Genomic DNA, 18,919 nt, shown 5'->3' with positions numbered 1-18,919 from the left:
AAGAAATAGCATCCAACTTGTTTTACTGTAATAATCTTCTTACAGTCTAGTCTGCCTCAAACAAAAAGTGTAATCTAAGTGCATATTTGTCTGCAAAAGAAAATGAAAATTCGGAGATGACTTCTTCAGCCAAGTTTTCACCATTTTAATTTTTTCTTTAAAAAAAGTGAAAGTGTATGTGTTACATGACATTTTTAGGAAATAGTAAAAATATAAGCATATTAAAGAACTTCAAATAATAGTTGTGTTTCAATTTTCTGTTATCATGTATTTTGCTGGAGCTGTTATTATGGGCTCATTGCTTGAAATTTGGCACGTTTATGAATCTTAGGAAATAGAAACGCATTTCTACGCTTCATGTTTGTAGGAGAAAATTTATGGCTTGTTGTGGTTTAAGCCTGGCTGGTAACTAAGCACCATGCAGTTGCTTGCTCACTCCACACTCCCTCCTCCTCCCAGTGGAACAGGGAAGAGAATAGAAAGGAGAACTTTCTAGGTTGAGATAAAAATTTAATAATTGACATTAATAGTAGTAGTAGCAGCAATATTATCATTATTACTATTATAAAATAATAATTATTATAATAGTAATATAATAATATATAATGTATTTAATATAATAATAATAATGATAATAATATGGTGATTAAAAAAATTAAAACCAAAAACCATACAGATAAACCCCAAGATAAACAAGTGATGCACAGCTGCTCACTATCCAGTAACAGTTGCCAGGCCCCATTCCCCTGGGCTGTGTGGGGCTTAGTAGCAAACTGGGCTTTAAACAGAACAGGTCTTTGTGGTGCCCAGTGTGGGGCTGATGTCCCAGGCCCTCAGATCCACACAGTCCAGTAATCCTGGTTATCCCTCTCCTCCACCTGACTGGGGGCAGGGCCCTCTAATCTTGATCACAAGATTCCCTGCTTCTTTCTCCTGGAAGTGGACTAGGACTCCTTTCCACAGAGTCAGTAATATAATCAGCCCTTCCTTTCTGCCTGGCAAACTGTCCACTGGAAGTTGGAGCCACAGCTTGCCTTAAGGAACCCCCATTTGTGATTGCTTTTCTCTGCCATTCCCACAGCCGTGCCTCTAGGGCTGGGGTGTGCTTTAATTCCCACTTCCTCATGTCCTCTCCGTGGCCCCACTTAAACCTCAACATGTGCTCTTAATCGCTGTCTTTTCCTTTCTTTTCCCCTCTTGTTCCAACTCTCCCCTTCCTGTTTCCTTTCCCTTTGCTCCACTTTCCTTTCATGAAGAATTTGCCTCTGCTAATTTGTTCTAAAATATAAAGCTGCTGAGAGTTTTATGCTAATCACATTTTTTTGAGCTTTAACACCTTGGAGGGCCAATGTTTATGAACAGATGTATTTGTGCCTTCTCTGGGCAAGGTTTTTTAATTATTTCATTATGTTCTCTGTATTTCTTTAATAATTACTGACTTGTATGCATCTCTGAATGGAGAGCTTTTCACAGAACACCAGCTTTTCATGTAATGCTTCCCACAATATTAGCTTCCTCCATAATGTATCTGATGAATAAGCTGATTAAATAATTTAGTTGTTTGATAAAATTTATTTGTAAGATTTACATAGAGACAATGAGGTCTATTACAGAGTCTTTGGAAAGAACACAGGAATGGCAATGATAGTAGACAGCAGTGAGATAAGTAGGAAGAAGCTTGATGTTTTGAGATAATTTTTTTTTTTGTTTGAATACATTTAGGTATCTGCAGTTATCTATTAACACTGGTTTCTGTCTATTTCCTGTATTTCCTGATTTTCCTTTTTTTTTTTTTTCTTCTTCACCAGCTTTTGTGGTTTTTAGGTAATGTTCTCTGACATTAAGTTGTTTCAGTCCCTGTTTGAGTTTGGAACACGTCGGAGATGTAATTTTAATCTTCTTAATACTGAAAGCTTTCTAGACTATATACACGCAGTTGAGTTACTGCATGGAATATTCTAAATATGCTTCACTCCCTTACAACACCTGGGGGAAGATTTACTGAAAATTCCACATTTTCCTCACATGTTACTTGTACAGTACCACATAGTTCTAAGACTACAGCTTATGCAGTTAACCATGGTGTGGTGTAGGGTAGTTTTGGGTAGTTTTGTGTTGGTTTTTTTTTTCCCATACCAGTGTAATTTGTGAATTCATTTCCTCAATCATTATTTAAGTTGGAGGGTTAATTTAATCCGCAATAAAACAGGAATCTCATCTTCCTGTATGTGTCATGTTTTCTTTGGTAATTTTCTCTTAAAATAGATGCCTTGGATTTCCTTCAGGTCCCCTTGTGTTGTGTAAAGATAAGCAGTTGCAGCCAACAGCTCTATCAGTTATCGGAGAAAGTTTGTGTTTTCATCTTTATTTCACTCAAAGACAGTAAATTAAAATTATATATAAAACTGCCATGTACTTAAATCCCGAGTCTTTCTAGTAGTTCAGATTTTAACAAAGTCTTATCTTAGGTTTTAATTTTGTTCTACTTCTAGAGAGGAATTTCTGCTTCAGGTGAAAAGTCACCTTGTTCCACACATCAAATATCTTTAGTCCTTCCTGTGTCCTGTACTCCTCATGTTTCCCCATCTCTCCCATTGCTGTGGTGTTGCAGAAAGACAATTGAGTGAGAACCAACAATTCAGGTGGAAGTTTCCTGGGCACTCTTTAAATTTAAGTTTTGGATAAGTTTGTAATACAGGGCGAGTAATAAATCAACATGAATAACAAATGGTCGAGGAGAGTCTTCCGAACATTTTCATTTCTCTTAGGTAAAGGGCAGTGGTTTTAGGTCACAACCAAAAAAAGTTTTTTAGAAATCTTTTTTTCAGCAAGAATGTATAACAAATGACTAGGTATTTGTTTTGCAAGCCATGCTTGGTTTTCCACTGTTTCCAAAAGTTTGAGTTAACAGACACTTTCCAATGACACAATAAATTTACCTGATGCAACTTTGAGCCCTTTATATCTCAGGATGCAATGCCCATCCAGTTAAGACATTCAGTCTGTTTGAGGAAGGAGACATAATTACCCCATTGCCAGAAAAACAGCCTTCCACAGGTCTAGAATGAGATATGTGGCAGTAGTGTAGGGTGCCTTTGTGTGTTTTTAGTTGTGATTAATGGAAGGTATACTTCTAAGACCCTAAAAAATCAATGGAACTTTTGGTTTAAGGTTTACTTGTAATACATTTGTAATTAATATGTCCTGCTGGGGATACTGCTTTGCTGTGTCTTTGTTTTCTTTCTAAAAGCTTTACCAAAAAAAAAAAAAAAAATAAAAAAAAACAAACAAAAAAAAAACCACCCCAAAACAACATATTATTTGTTAAGCAGAATTTTTGACTGGCTAGATTGATTTCAGCATAAACGTTATGAATACCTCAAATGCTGCAAAAAGAAGGAAAGACAGAGACACAGGCAGTTGTGAAGGCTAGTTCTGCTTTTCCTGTGTGATACTAACCAGTATGATTGTATTCTGTTGTCAGAATGTCGTTGTGCTCACATTGCCAGAGAAATCCAGTAGCATGGTAGGCACAACTCTTTCATAGTGCTGCAGAAGGGCCCATTGATCACTCCAACTTTCTAAAGAATCTGAAAAAGCTTCCCTAAAGTGCATAGATCTTCTGTTTCCCCTCTGCAAAAATGACTTTTGTTCTGCAAGATTATGGAACAAAATAAGGTCTCTGATTTAGTTGCATGTTTTAATTTTAACTTTGTCCTACAGGTTCAGGAATTCTGTGCATGACTTGACTCACAAACAGGCACAGGATTTTTCATCCCATAATGTAAAACATTTTTATAAAACTATTTCTTATACCAAATATGAGGCACGAAATAGAGTTTCTGGGCGTTATTACTTAAACAGTAATTCAAGGTGTTGAGTAGTGCAAGTAAATCATTTGTGTATCTGTTCATGACTGGTTTTCAGATATGTAATAAAGTGGCATCATGTGTGCTAAATAGAAATTAGCTTAGTTGGAACGGGTTGTGCACGGTGTGTCTAGAAAACAAGGATTCCCACTGCTGTTGAAAATTTGTGATGTTGTGAATTTGTTTGTTCCATGAAACAGAAACAGGGATTTAGCGAAAAATGAAGGGATTAAAGGAGCTTTTGCTTCAGAAGAGCAGCCAGAGAGAAAGGTCATGGCAGAATAGCTAATACACTCAAGTCAGTGCTGCACCCATAACTGTGTATTGATGAGAAAAAATTAATTTAGAACTGGATACTGTCCTTAATTCTGTCCTCTGTTCAAGTTACCTTCCAAACGAATTGGTACTTCGTAACAAAATATGTTTTTCATAAAATTCCCAGCTTGCTCTAATAAGGGTTGCAGTGAGTACCAGAACAGCGTTGCTGACAGGAAAGCAAATGTTTTCTCTATGACACAGATTCCAAATTTTACGTTGCTCTCTGGTAAAAATGCAAGATGTGCAATGTAGGTCATCATGGCATCAGTTCTAGAAAATTAGAATACAGATACTTGCTCTCAAATCAATCAAAGCATCCATCAAACTTCGCAAATTGGAAAAAATGCGGACATGTAAAATTATTTTGCATGGAACAAGATAATCACTACTTTTTATTGTGGTTCTCGATAGCTCTCCTACATACAAAAATATCTAAAAAATACCTCATAGATATTTTTGTATCTAAAAATTTATGGGTGCACATAAAACTTGCTCAGTGACTAGACTATAAAAAATATGTCTATATTTTAATATTTCATGTTTTATTCAAACATCAGGTCAGAAACTTGATTTGAATTTTAGAAAGAGTAATTTTTTCTTATCATTGTCATATGGGGAAAAATCACAAGTATTTCCTTTCATCTTTCACTGATGCTAAGTACAAAATGTGAGTTTTCTCAGCCACTTAGAGCAATAAGGCTACAATCCTGTACAGTTTCATGCCCTGTGAACATAGATCTGTTTCTAAGATCCTGACTACAGTAAGTCTGGCTCATCTCTCTCTGTGTACTTCCAGTGTTTTTTCTGGCACATCAAGCTCGTACTAGGCACTTAAATTTTATATCACTTCCTGTTTGTTTGGTTTTTTGGGTTTTTTCTTGTTTCTTTTCTTGCTTTTTCTTTTATTTTTTTTAATTATTTTTCCTATTTTGTTCCTGATTCACACCTTGATTGCCAAGTCTTCTTTGTTTTCTAGATATATTAGTATTTAGTTCTGGCTTATTTATTTGAAATAATGACATGTACTTGAAATAAAGTAAGCATCATTTTCTCTTAAACAAGAGAGCCCTGTTTAAGACAGATATATGTGTAAGAATCCTGTGAGCTTAAATGTATTTTCCTCTTTTGCTTTGGGTCCTACATTCAATATATATTCTGACACTGGCTTTTTACAGCTTTCTGGGTTTTTTAAATTATTATTTTTGTCATTTGAACTAACCAGAGGGATTGTTTCATTTCAGTTTGGAAGACGTCACATTGAAGACCTTTTTAATGATTTTCGAGATGGACGAAGACTTCTGGAGCTCCTGGAATGCCTTACAGGCCAAAAACTTGTATGTGCTTTGTAACACATTTACTGAATATTGAAATCTTAATGTTGTGATAATTGTAGTAGTTGATATGCACCAATTTCTTCCATTGATGAGGACCTGTGGAAACTATTTTTAGGGGCCTGAATAGGTTTCAGTTTCGTTTGAAATTGAGTAAACATTGTGACTGAGAGCAGTATTAGATAGCTTTGCAATAACACTTTGCAAGGCCTATAATTGAAATGAAAATATTTTACTTTATTGGATGCACTTACTAAGTGTGGCACTGAAAAACAAGAATGAGGCAGGGTTCATTTAGATATCTGGGTTTTAGCTGGAATAGAATTTAATGTGCAGAATTAGAATGGTTTTCTGATGTCATGCATATGGTCCGTTTTGTCTGATTGTACTTGTCTGAAAAGAGAGAACTGCTAACTCTCATTAACCTGGAGTTTCTAAAGTGACACAGTCACACACATTTTTTTAATGTCTTCTCTTGTGTTCCTGGTTGGAATTTGTAAGTACAGCATCTTCTCATAGGAAGGGTGGGAGATTGAGAATCAAAATCCAGAGATAGTATACTTGTACATAAATATTACACAAACGGATCTGTTTAGTTGCCATACCAATGCTCTTAAATTGTGCTATGCAGAAGACAACTAATCACGATAAAAGGAATCTATAATGAGCTAATTTTATATGCATTGTAATGATTCCTTCACTGAAAATTACCTTCTCTCTGTGGATCCAGTTTGTTTCACAACTGACTTTATTTCATGTTGGTGGCTGCATAATCCCAGCATATGTTAATATTCTGTTCTCATTAAGGTGTGAAATAGAAAACCACAGGTGTAATGTAAGGTTTGAGTTACGTACAGTGTACTCTACGTTCTGATTATGGACGGTCAAGTTGGTTTACTTTCTTTGTAGGCAAAAGAAAAAGGCTCCACAAGAGTTCATGCTCTGAACAATGTCAACAAAGCAATCCACGTTTTGCAGAGAAACAATGTGAGTATTCAGCCAGACAGGCTCAGATCTGCTTGTAGACAGCCCAAAAAGTGTTTTGTAGGTGTTGAATCAAGCACCTTGGTCTTTAGCAGAGAAGTACTGGAGTCAAAGCAGCTTTATCAATGTGGGTTGGATTCTCACCCATTCAGCATCAGGGTCGGAGGTGTTTGAAGGAGCTTAAAATCCTCTTCCAGCAAATTTTGGCTAGTACATCTATAATGGATGCTGTCTGAAGGCAGGTCAGCCTACATGATTTTATTCTAATGAATGGTGTTTAAAATAAATTTTTAAACGTTAAATACAAGAAGTCAAACATAGCTGGTTACAAGATGCTGCCTATCAAAATATTTGCTCACAATCTCTGACAATTATGAACCTGAAAACCCAAGGCTTTTCCTACAATAGTTTTTTTTTAAGTTTCAAAGGTATCTGTCTCTCATGATTCAAAACACTAATCATATCAATATCCCTTTCACTTCTACTTTGTAAAGATTGATTTTTCAAGCCAGTATCCTGTGAATCATTCTTGAGTAAATATTCTCATATTATCTTCCTTATGCAGGCATTCCAATGGACCCATAATTTTAGCAGACATTTTGTCTGGCCCACTTATTTCATCATAACTCTCCTCAAGAATAAATTAAAAACAAAAACGAAACTATAACACTTGCTTAAACTTCACAGTAAGAGATGACAAAGCAAAGATAATGCATTCTGTTCTGTATATTGGATTTCTTAATAGCTGCAGGAGGTCACTAATTCTTGATTTCAAGTGCTGAATTAAATTATTGATTTTATAAATCTAAGGTAATCCACCTAAAAATTTGTACATAAATGAAAGTGACCCTACAAGATTGACATAAAGACCTCCAGCTTGATTTTTCTTTTTTATTTGGTGGCATTTGATGTAAAATAGAAGGAAAAGCTTCTAATTTTTCAAAATGTGTGACATTTGACATTACTGGGAAAAAAAAATCATCAATATGTTATTTCACACTATACAAGAAGATTTTGATTGCATAACTGGTTGCAAATAATACTGGGAAATACTTTTTGAAGTATTCAGTACCTATCCGATGAACCCACTGGTATGCTCCTCACTCATTTTCCAGAACACAAATCTGGAAAGTCCCTTTCAAATCTGGGAAGAAAACAGAGAATATTTTAGTTTTAGGTGATAGAAGAAGAACCAGTGTTTCAGAAAGTGAAGTGGTCATCCAGTGGTCATTATATTCATACAATGAAAACTTTGTAAACTATATAAAAATGGGTACAGTGCATATAAAGATATCCTGTATCTTGCATGAAATCAAAAGACCTGCCTCTGAAATAACTTCCTTAAGCTTCAATAATTTGACACATTATTCCTCTGGGACTTCAAAAATGCAAAGTCAATTGTTCTAAAGTGAATTAAAGCCTGTGACTAGTGCAGATTTTCCTGCTGACATAGCCCATCTTTGCTCTGAGGCTCTGTAGTCACCTGGGTGGTAAGGCTGAACAACGCTGCTTCCAGTCAATCCATTTCACGGGCTTTTTGTTCCCAAAAAAAGGGACAGTGTTGAGGGGGAGCATGGGGGATGTAGGGGTGGGGGGTTGCCCCAGTACAGGCTTAGGCCAGCCTGTGGCAAACTGGGCAATGTTTCTCTGCTTCAGGGAAACAGACTGGGCTCCGTGTGCTCAGGCTTGCGCTTCCAAAAACGGATTTGGCCTGTAGAATATGCAGGCACTGCCCTAATAAACTGCCCTGATTGCAGGGTGTCACTAGCTGCAGGGGATTCCATTTTAAATTCAGCATGTAAAGCCTAAGTTCCATTTGGGAAATATTCCAAAAAACATTGATGGTTAGAACAGATGGCCAGTTGTGTGCGCTTTTAGTACAAAATGTGGAATTCTTAAAGAAAAGAGCTCTTTAAGGGTTTTAGAGTTCTTGATAAAATATCTGATTTGTGTTTTGTAAAAATGACCTATATATAGATGCATTGGAAAAAAAGAAAAAAAAAAAAAAACACCAAAAATTAAAATAAAGCAGTTTGGTATGAGGGTGCAAAACTTTATTCAATTTGCAGATGTGACTTCAAATAACTTCAGAAGTGCAATAGACATTGCAGAATGTAGTTTGTGAAGGAATGGAGCACTTTGCAGTAGAAACCATCAGTTCTGACCATGAAAAATTGCATCTATGAAACAGCTAGGATGCCAATTTTAGAGTCGTATTTCTATCCAAACGTGTAGGACAGCTTATAGTCTTCCACTGAGAACCCTGAGTTTGGCTTCCTTACTCAGATAGTACAAAAAGTGGGGGAGGGTGAAGGATAATTTCCCATGTGGAGGAAAGAATTATTTTCTTTATGGTGGATTATTTTATGGTATATTATGGGAATTATTTTCACCGTGGTGGTAAATAACGATGCATTATGAAATTGCAAATGCAAGATAAAATTATGAAAAACAACATTACTGGATGATGGAAAAGACTCACTGCTCTATCTGTATGCCAGAGCACATCCTGTACATTTCTTTATACATCATGGAATTTCATTAAGGAAAATTAAGTTCTGTTTTAATTAAATATACAATGTCTTGGGTTTGTAGGTTCTTACAGTGTCTAGATGTGTGTGTGTTAACATTCAGAAAATTGTATTATGTAAGGTAGTATGAAGCAGAGTACAGCAGTTTTTCTGTCTGTGTAATTTGTAATTGTGGGAGCTTCGTATAAAAGATATTTGAGTTATTACAACTGTTGCTTTTCATTTTATGTTTCACAACATGCTGTAAGTGGAATAATAGGAACTCCGGATCGCTGCTGTTTTTTTCCAGAACATTAATTGTGCCATTTATAAAATGTGAGTTGTATGTTTATGGAACAACAGAAACCAAATGGGAGATTTACCTTAGCCTATCCTTTCATCTCCTTCCAGCCTCTTATGCTTCTTGCTAATCTTTTGCAACTTTTTGTTTCTATAATAGGTTGATTTGGTAAATATAGGGAGCTCAGATATTGTGGATGGAAATCATAAGCTGACCCTTGGTTTGATCTGGAATATAATCCTCCACTGGCAGGTGAGTGGCACTGCTCATTGCTTCCTAAGAAATGCCTTTATTCCACTGATCTTCTCTCCATTATTATCCAGCAACAACCTGCAAAGTAAACAGACATTGCAACGTGTGAAATTAGCAAATATAATGGCAGTCTGCTTACATATTATCAAGGATACTGACGATATTAAGAAGACAAAATAGTTTTACAGGATTAGCAGAAACTTTTTTGACTGTAATATCGCAGTCAGATATTGCAAGATGATTTATATCGAGTTGTCTTAACAAAAATGGATAGACAAAGCCAATGTGGATTTCTTTTTAGTATCTTAGAGAGAGTGACTTCTCTACTTTAATGAAATAATCTCATCAGTTTCTTTTTGCTGCTGACCTATCTTGCCAAGAATTATTTTCAGAACACTAAAAAGCTGCTAGACTGCCTATTTATTGAAGCAGATGTGGCTCATTTAGCTTCCTTTCTCTTTGGAGAAATATGAAATGGATCTCATAAAAACCAGTGTGGTATATGAGGACACTTAACTAAAAAAAATTCTGAAATGGCAGTAAAATCAAAATTCAAAAAGATCTGTCACTTTGGTGCTCTGAACCCGTGTGTTTGTATGAATCTGGGCTAAGAGTCTGTCCATTAGTGTTGACTGTGTTCCCCGAGCAGTAATCCACAAGTGCTTTATAGAATAAAAAAAGGTAGTGGGAAAAAAAGCTTAAAAGATGTTAAAACTGAATGACTCTTATCAAAAATAAGATGTGTGTCATTCATCTGAGCAGGGAACATTTTTATTCTCATTTTGCAGGACAATAGTAACAGAGAAAAGCTGCAGATTGTTAACTCACTTCTTCCTTTGTCTCCTGTTCCAATATTCCTAGTTTAATTGCATAAAATTGGTCTAAATTACTTATTAAGAGCAGATGGAATATGATACCTAGCTATAAAACTTTTACCAAAATCCTTGAATCTCTGTTTTAATTTGAATAAATTATGGAGTGAGATGACTAACCGTGTTCAAATTAATATTTTGTTTTCTTCATATTTTATCCTGAAGCAGTGTTAAAGGTGTGCTTTTAGTATTAGTTGTGTGCTTACTAATTTCTTTTCAGTCACTCCCACCATTCCTTTTAACATGTACTTGCACAGACACACAGAAGACACAGGTTCTGGTGTAGCCTGATGAGATTTTTGAGAGCATCCTTGTCAAAACCAAAAACCTTCTGTTTGCAGTGCAAAAGTGATCCGTTTCAAGCTTCACCTTGAGCCTGGTGATAACTGCTGTGATGGTGCCCATGGTTCAGCTTCAACCATGCATGGATGAAAGGATCACATTTGCACAGCAGTGATTAAAAGTGCGACTCTTTGTCAGCACAGTCATATTTCAGTCCAAGTTTAGTCTATACTTGGAGTTCTGTGATGCTGTAAAGATCTAGAAATAGAACAACACACTTTTGAGGCAATATTAGTATAGGAGGACATGCAAAATGTAGTTTTTACCTGGAGCCCTCAGCAGCAAGTATGGAAAAATGCCCACCCCACATAGAGAGAACACAGTTTTATAAGTTTAGTAAATTAGCATGCTTGACAAACATTCCCAATTAGAAGCACAGGTAATGAGGTAATTCCCCCCTTGGTTCCACCCTTTTCCAGAAGCCCCGGCTTTAGATACTAACTATGCTTAGTTTATGTGAAAGTGTCTCAAGGTGCTGTTTTAATCTTGGTTCCCAGATTAGGACTGGAGCCTTTAGGAATGTATTTTGTCTTTCTGTCTAACAGAGTAGGTGAAAAGCTAGCTACAAATCCATGCAGTTATACAATAGGCTACAGTACTAGAAATATATAAGAATATATAGAATCAAAAAGGCAAAAATCCGTTTGGCATCACTGTGTTTCAATTTTTCTAGTCAAGAAGTACTGAAAGTGACACGCACCTTCTGGACTTCTCTTTTTATTTAAATTTCTGTAAATAAGATTATAATTTTTCTGGAATTTAGTTTTAAGGTTTTTTTTTTCTAAAAACTAGCTAAAACCTGATTGACAACAAGAAGCCATTAGTAAATAATAACCCTGTTGATGTTGTTGCTCAATGATGATTAATTTAAAAAAAAAAAGCAGATTTATATTTTGGCTTTTCTCCTTAAAAAAGCCAAAACACCCCAAGGCATTAATTTGCTGCCTATTTCCCTCAATGTATTGGAAGAGTTCAAAGTAAATTTGCTTATTTACAGCTCTGTGGAGAAAGTCTGTTCTTTTCCAGATTTTCTTTCAAATTTTGAAGTTAATTTCATGATCTAGAATGTGTTTGTGATTGTTCTTCCCTGTTTATAGGTAGATATGCTCATACTGGCAGAACCTGTGGTGACATAAAGCTGTACATTTCTTAAGAAATTCTTCTTCCTATTGGTTTGCCTATCACAGATTGTCCCTGGCAAGAGGCAGCTGGGAACACAATAAGGTGTTCATATAGAATCAGGGCCACCAAACTCATCTGTCACTTGTCTCAGCTTGGTAAAATACCAAGACTACTTCATTTGTTTGTAGTCTGAAAGCCTAAAGACAAATAAATAGGAATACACAGGCTATTTGATTTAGTGCATCCTTGTGTGGTTGGTGTTTGTTGGTGCAGTCCCGCTTTTGCAGACCCTGTGAAGAGTCACTTAGAGGAAATTCATCTGTCTTCATCTGAAACAAAATACAACAAAAAAAGATATGGGATTATTGTTTGTGTGAGCACTGTGTCTTGTTGTAGATGAACAGGCAAGAAGCTTTTCCAGTTTCGTGTCCTGCAGCCAGGACCACATAAGGACACAACTGTACTTACATATGACAACATGATGGTCTCTTAAAAAATATTAATCTCTTTGTGTAAAAATAGTTTTAAAAAACAGATGGAAGAAGAAAGGTGCTTGAAAGGAATAATGCCAGTACCAATCCACATGGATCTCAGCAGTCCCATTGAGGAGAGGCAGCAGTAGAGGTGGTAGATCAGTGCATCTGTGCAGCAGAAATATCATGGCTTTCTGTGTCCCCTGCAGTGATTGTGTTCTTTCTTATCTAGCCTGGTTTTTTCAGATTATTAATAAAATTTTCCCTGAAATTGAACCGTCATTCTGAGTTGAGCACGTGCTGCCAAAGCTCTTTGTGGTACTGAATCCATCAGACTCTGTTTCCTTGAAGCTGCTGCCCTCTTTCTCCCAGCTCTGTGATCACTGCAGCAGTAACATTTCAGTAAAAACTGAGGAAAACTATTAATTTGTGAACTGTTATATTTAATGAACTCCCTTAAGAGTTGAAAAACATTCTATACGGCAGTGTATAAATTGTTATGTTTTTAGGAGTGAACTTATTTTCATGTAAAGCATAAAAGGAAACCCCTAGCAAAAATATTTGGCCCAAGTTTTGACTTTTGCTGGGAAAAATCGTAAAATAATAGATCTATACATAAGGAAAATATTTCAGAGGAGAGCATTTCAACAGCCTGACAGCCTCATTTGGAGACTTACTAAAAGCATCAGGGTTATTGTGCACGTCAGTATTTTAATATGAATTACCATTTTAATTTCAATTTTGGAATATGGAAATGAAATGCTTCTGTCAATCCACTTTGAATCAGTGAACAAAGAATATCCTTTACTTTGATAGGTGTCTTGAATATCTATGAAAATGTCCTTAAAAGTGTTCTATCAAATGTACTTGGAAAGAGTTTAGTGGTTCTACCTATAAAAATGTAATCTATGCAGTCTTGAAATCTTGCAAGTAAAAAATGCTAAGTGATTCTGTCAGAGAGATGTAAAGTTCCTATTTTATTAAGAAAAATGAAAAATTCTTGCTTTGAGAACAGTTTTCTTTTCAGATTATTTCTTCCCTCCCTCTCTTCTAGGGTCTGGCGTACTGAAGCCTTGTGCCAGTCTTATAAAATATGACATGTCTGAGTGTTAGTTTTAGGGGAATGAGATGTAGTGTGAGCCTGAGATCGTGCTGCGTTCCTTGTCATCTTACACACACAACCACACATACCCAGATTCCAGGGCATGGCCCTGCAGTGGGAAGATCAAGGGTCCATTGCTGCTGTGAGCCAGGGCTGGCTGTGCTGCTTTTGGCCACTGTCTTCATGTGGTGACAAGAATAGCAGTGCTCTCATTCTTGTCCACAGCTTTCCTTTTGGCAGCCTGGCATTTCTGAAGCCATCACAGTGATGTCTGTATTGCCCTTTCCCCCTCTTCTATGAAAATTTCATCTTTTCCTATTGCCACAGCAAATGTCTATTCCCCAGGAAGACCAAGTATATCTGTTCTCTGGAAGTCAGAGTTTCCCACACCTGAGAGCTTTGTGTCCTGCCAGGATGCACTGCTTTAGAAAGGAGAGGTGAAAAAGAAATGAGTAGCAGAGGTCAACTCATCACCTGACAGCGTGAAGCAGAGGCACTTTGAAACAGCTGCAGTACTGTGCCTGGGTGCTGAGGGAGTTTGTCTGAAAGCTCTTCGGGCTGACATGAGCACGTCTGTGCGTGCCATTTTCCCAGCAGTACATCTTAACCAAGAAGCCTTCAAAAAGCTTCCTTTCCACCAAAATATCAGCCAGCACTCTTGTGCTCAGGTGCTGATCCTGCTTCAGGACCCAGCCATGCTGCAGGCAGGGTGGAGCTGTGCTGCAGGGTGTGATGTGCTGCTGCCAAGGTGCCGGGGGGGTGGGATGGCAGTGCCCCTCAGGACACTCAGGTGGACAAGGCGGCTCCAGCCGTAGAAGTGGAGTTATCCACCAATTCCCACTGAAGAGGAAGGGGCCTCAGCATTCCATTCAGGATGAGGTCAGACCCATTTACTCTGTTATTTTAAATGTCTGACTTTCCCTAGGAGGCAATAAAAAATCATAAATTTAACAGTCTTCACTGTTGCAAAGAAATAGAGGAGAAAGGAGAGCAAAACTTTATCTATTGTAAGCATATGTAACTCAACAAGGTGAGATTGAAACTGGTTTGTATTCATTTATGGAAAAGTAAAAAATAAATGCTGGGTTTGGACTTATTACCTGGCTTCTTCTGAATAATTGCCTTCGTGATGGCCTGTTTTTTTACTAGTTTGGTCTGATCATCTCTGTTCACAGACGTGGGTCCTTTCTCTTTGATGTCAGCTCAAACACATAATCCATTCTGTGTTATGAACTCTTCTATTTCTAAATATAGTGTTCCTGCATTCATTCAGCTATCCTTTAATGCAAGTGTGTGTTGTATTGTTCAGAAGTTAGAGTTTGCTTATAATATTCAGATAAATCTGCATTTGTAAATATAAGCACATGCTAAAAAACAAAATGAGCAATGGAATCTTAGCTTGGACAAGTCTCCTTAACTTTGGTATTTTCTAGTCTTTCCTATTGCTTATGTTTGGTGCAACAGATGCTAATTACAAAAGTTTTCTTCTTTTCTATCATCCAGATTAATGAAAAAAACAAGATTATGTATTTTTATGGTAGTGAAGGTGCCTGGGAATACAGAGGCCAAGTCTCAGCTTCTTGCTACATTATGTAAATCAACTTGGGCATCTCTCAAAAGTAAAGGCATTTAAAATGTCAAGAAATGCAAAACATCCACTCAGACATATGAAGCAAAAGTAAAGAGTATATTTCCTAATTTTCTTACACTTTATTTTCTGTCTCCTGATGTAAAAATGGAGACAACTATAAAAACTTCTTATCTGACAGAATTTATATTAATTTTCATTGGTGCAAATTAAAATCTTAAGACTAAAGTCAGGAACGTATCCCATGGAAATTTGGAGGATAAATTTCTCCTTCCATCTTAGAAACTTATAACATATAAAATAAAGTTTACACCTAAGTCTCAAAAGGAAAATTAAGGGCACTGATACAGTTTGGTCAATATGCATCTGAGATGCAAACCCAAAATGTTATTTCAGTAATTCATTCATATCTTCACCAAATCAAATGATTGAATTAATTACTGTGAAACTAGCGAGCAATTTACTGTACTCAACAAGGAAAGGTTATCTCTGTTTTTTCTACAATGTCATGGTATCAATTGTCATTGTTGACTGTTCTTTCAGATTACAGCTTCTGCATATTATCTTACAATTTTTACAGTTTCCAAGTGGTCTACACTTTATCATAAAGTAGATTCTGTCATGAATGTTGTTCTTTGACTGACTGATACTGGCAGCAGAGCAATTCAAGGGGAAAATGATAATGAAATGCAATATTCCCTAAGTGAATAAGCAGCAATAAGCAACTTTATAGTTAAATTATATCTTAGGGAATAATTTAAAAGAGCTGCTATTCTAAAAGATATATGGGGAAAGAAATGATTTAAAAGGTGCTACTTTACAGGAAAATAATTCTTAATAGAAGTTTTATGTGCTCTTTTACTAGTAAAGAAATTGATAGGAAATGGAAAATCTACTGCATTATGTCAGACTCTAGGATAATATTTATAAAAGCCTTTAGTATTTTTGTAAAATAATAACTGTAGATTGGTAAACTCTCTCTAGTGAAAAAGGAATATGAACCTCATTAAAATAATAAAATTGAAACATATGCAATACTCTTAATGCATGCAATGAAATTGACTTTTCATCCAAGTGCATGTATGAAAATATATTTTGCACCTTTAAGTCAAAAATGTGATCCACTGTTTATGCTATTCATCATTTTATCAACTTTAGCTGTAATGTATCATATTAACTATGAGTGTATTTCCAGATCAAAGAAAGCCACAGGGAGAAATATTTAGTATGAAAGAACTCTGTTACCACAAATGACGCTAAGAAATGTGCTTTCTCTGTCCCTGCCTCACCTGTGGCAAAGGGATGAGTGAATTCATGCATGGCAGTTGCTGTTCTCTTTAAGCGTTCAGAATTGATTGCTGTCATTGCATTGTGGAAACAAATATGCTCTTTAATTACTTAGCAGTTTTTCTTTAGGGTTGAAATTTATTTAACCGAAGGTTTTTCATTTCAAGAGGAGAAACAGTTAGCTTTTAATAAGTTCAATCATTTATCAACTTCTGCCTGTTATTGCAGGTCAAAGATGTAATGAAAAGCATCATGGCTGGGCTGCAGCAGACAAACAGCGAGATGATTCTGCTGAGCTGGGTCCGTCAATCGACTCGCAATTACCCGCAGGTCAGCGTTACCAATTTCACCACTAGCTGGTCTGATGGATTGGCTTTCAACGCGCTCCTCCACAGCCACAGGTAGGAAAAGCAGCTTTGCACTTTCCGCTAAGCTTGTGACAGGTGGCTGTGCAGGGCTTGAGGGTGGTCTGTCTGTGGTGTGGGGGGTTTAGCTGCCTCCTCTGTGGGTGTTGCAGCATTCCGTTGAATGACTGTTTGCCTTGACCTGGGTGCTGCGTTTCGTGTCCTACTAAATCCTCTCGTGGAGGGAGAGCTTTTGACAGCACAGCCGAATACGCACAGCTCAGATCCTTTTTCTGGAATTTCAGTTTGTATACCAAGAAGGTAGTCTCAAGGAGTACAGACTCGGAAACTTTTGAGAAGAGCAGGGGGTAGATCCAAAACTAAGCCTTTGAGGTTGTCCCAGAGGGGGGAGATTTTCCTGTGGGAACTTAGAGGGGGAAAATGTGGTGTTTGTTGAAAGCCTCTCATAGCCGTTGAATTGGAAGTATGGATTTGCCTCACAAGGACGCAGCTGGACGAGGTAGCCTTTGTTTTCAAAACCTTTCATGTTATTCCACCAGCTGATTTGAGGTTTTAGCCTCTCTCAGAAGTTGCCTTCTTCTAGTCTATGCTGTATAAAACTCTACCTCTCGAGATTCAGAGTTCTCTGGGGGTTCTTTGTACGTGGCTCAAGGAAGATGTGCAAGTCAATATATCTAAAAAAAAAAAAATCAGTTCTTGCCACTGTTGCTTCTAAAGCAGACTTGCTTTTCCCAACATGATAAACCTCCCAGCCTCTTTCCCCTGCTACTGATGCCTTAAGTATATATTTGTCTCTTAAAGGGGACTGTCCTGCAGGGCCACTGACTGCTCAAGTTATTAGACAGTTGGACTTTTTAACTGTGCAGTGGTTTAAATACCATCCAGAAATTAAATTCCAAATAAGCCCCTCCCTTCCCTCTGCCCCCTTTAGCAAGGGAGGAACAAAAGCAGACTTTGGGTTGGGATCACAGTCTATTGAAAGCAAACAGCAGTGGAATAAGAAATGCACAGCAGCAACAGCAATAATGATAACAAAATATACAGAGAGGGTGTTTTTCTTGCAAAAAGATGGTTACCCCATCTAAGGAGGGTAGCCAAGGTAGTCAAGGGACTTATCTCCCCATGGCAGCCAGGACAAGAAGAAGATGAGGGATGCTCCCTGCAGGTCACGTACATGTGGCTTCCCCAGACAAAGACAAGATGATGGCTGTTTCCACATGCTGCTCCACGTGGCAGCTGGGAACAAAGGCAAGATGGTGAGGAGGGCTCTAAAATCCCAAGACAATGGGAAACCCTGACAAACAATCCCATTGTGTGGGGAATCATCCCAGAACAGGTTTCAAATACACCAGCAGCATTCCATCCAGGGAGCCACAGCTGTATTTTTCCCTAAAATTTCCATACCATTGTAACATCCCTTAAGATGTGAATACAGCTTCTCAATCTCTTCCAATTTTACCCTCAGTCATCTTTCCACAACATCTTTCCACCTAGAAACAATATCAGGTTGTTTCCTGATTAGGGTATCTGATACTCAGACATTCAGATTGCATGCTCTGCAGGACCATGTAGTGTCTGGTGTCTGAAGTCAGTAATCAGAAATTCCTTTTTGTCCTTCTCTGTAGGAATTTATTCAGAAGTCTGACCAGAGGAATTTATTCAGGATCAGTCCCTGGCTGGGGAGTGCAGTTGCCAGTAAACGGGACTGGGATTGTCTAGAGACATTTCTGTGTCCTATGTCAGATTTTATGGACTGCTGTGTTCAGTTCAATGCGAAGTTCACCAGATGAACATTCATTTTCTGCTTACTGGAATTTATGTGTTTTATTCAGGTTTTGTAATTCAGGGCTGCAAAACTTAAGCCTGCTTTTACTCTTCTTCTGTCTGCTGCCATAAATCTTGCATAGCTCTCTGCACAGCGAGCCTATTTTCAATAGGAGTGAAGAATTACTCCACAGAAGTCTTGTCTGTTGCCCAGTAGTTACTGCACTTATCTGGGAAATGGCAAGTGTTCAGTCAGATTCCTGGAGGCAAGTCTCCAAGACGCACCAGTCATCTTCTGGACTTAAATCACTAAGTTCTCTGCAAGAGTTTTATTTCCCCATTTCCTCCAAATCCCTGATGCAGTAATTTTTAAGATGAACCAATGATGTTTGATTTTTGTTGACTTTGCATTTCATGTTTAGTGTGTGGGAACACTGAA

At 37.3% G+C, this 18,919-nt stretch overlaps 1 protein-coding gene across 9 annotated transcripts in view; it reads left to right on the top strand.

Moving 5' to 3' along the window:
• DMD (dystrophin) overlaps positions 1–18,919 on the top strand; it is a 1,161,005-nt gene that overhangs the window by 368,355 nt on the left and 773,731 nt on the right. For all 9 annotated transcript variants that reach the window (XM_038157590.1, XM_038157575.1, XM_038157541.1 and 6 more), the window contains exons 3-6: positions 5,429–5,521; positions 6,428–6,505; positions 9,473–9,565; positions 16,580–16,752. In XM_038157590.1, the coding sequence (XP_038013518.1) occupies positions 5,429–5,521; positions 6,428–6,505; positions 9,473–9,565; positions 16,580–16,752 (437 nt within the window). The remainder of the gene's footprint in view (positions 1–5,428; positions 5,522–6,427; positions 6,506–9,472; positions 9,566–16,579; positions 16,753–18,919) is intronic.

This window comes from Motacilla alba, chromosome 1, assembly GCF_015832195.1.
Source record: "Motacilla alba alba isolate MOTALB_02 chromosome 1, Motacilla_alba_V1.0_pri, whole genome shotgun sequence".
Lineage (NCBI taxonomy): Eukaryota > Metazoa > Chordata > Aves > Passeriformes > Motacillidae > Motacilla > Motacilla alba.
This window is presented reverse-complemented; position numbering and strand designations above follow the sequence as displayed.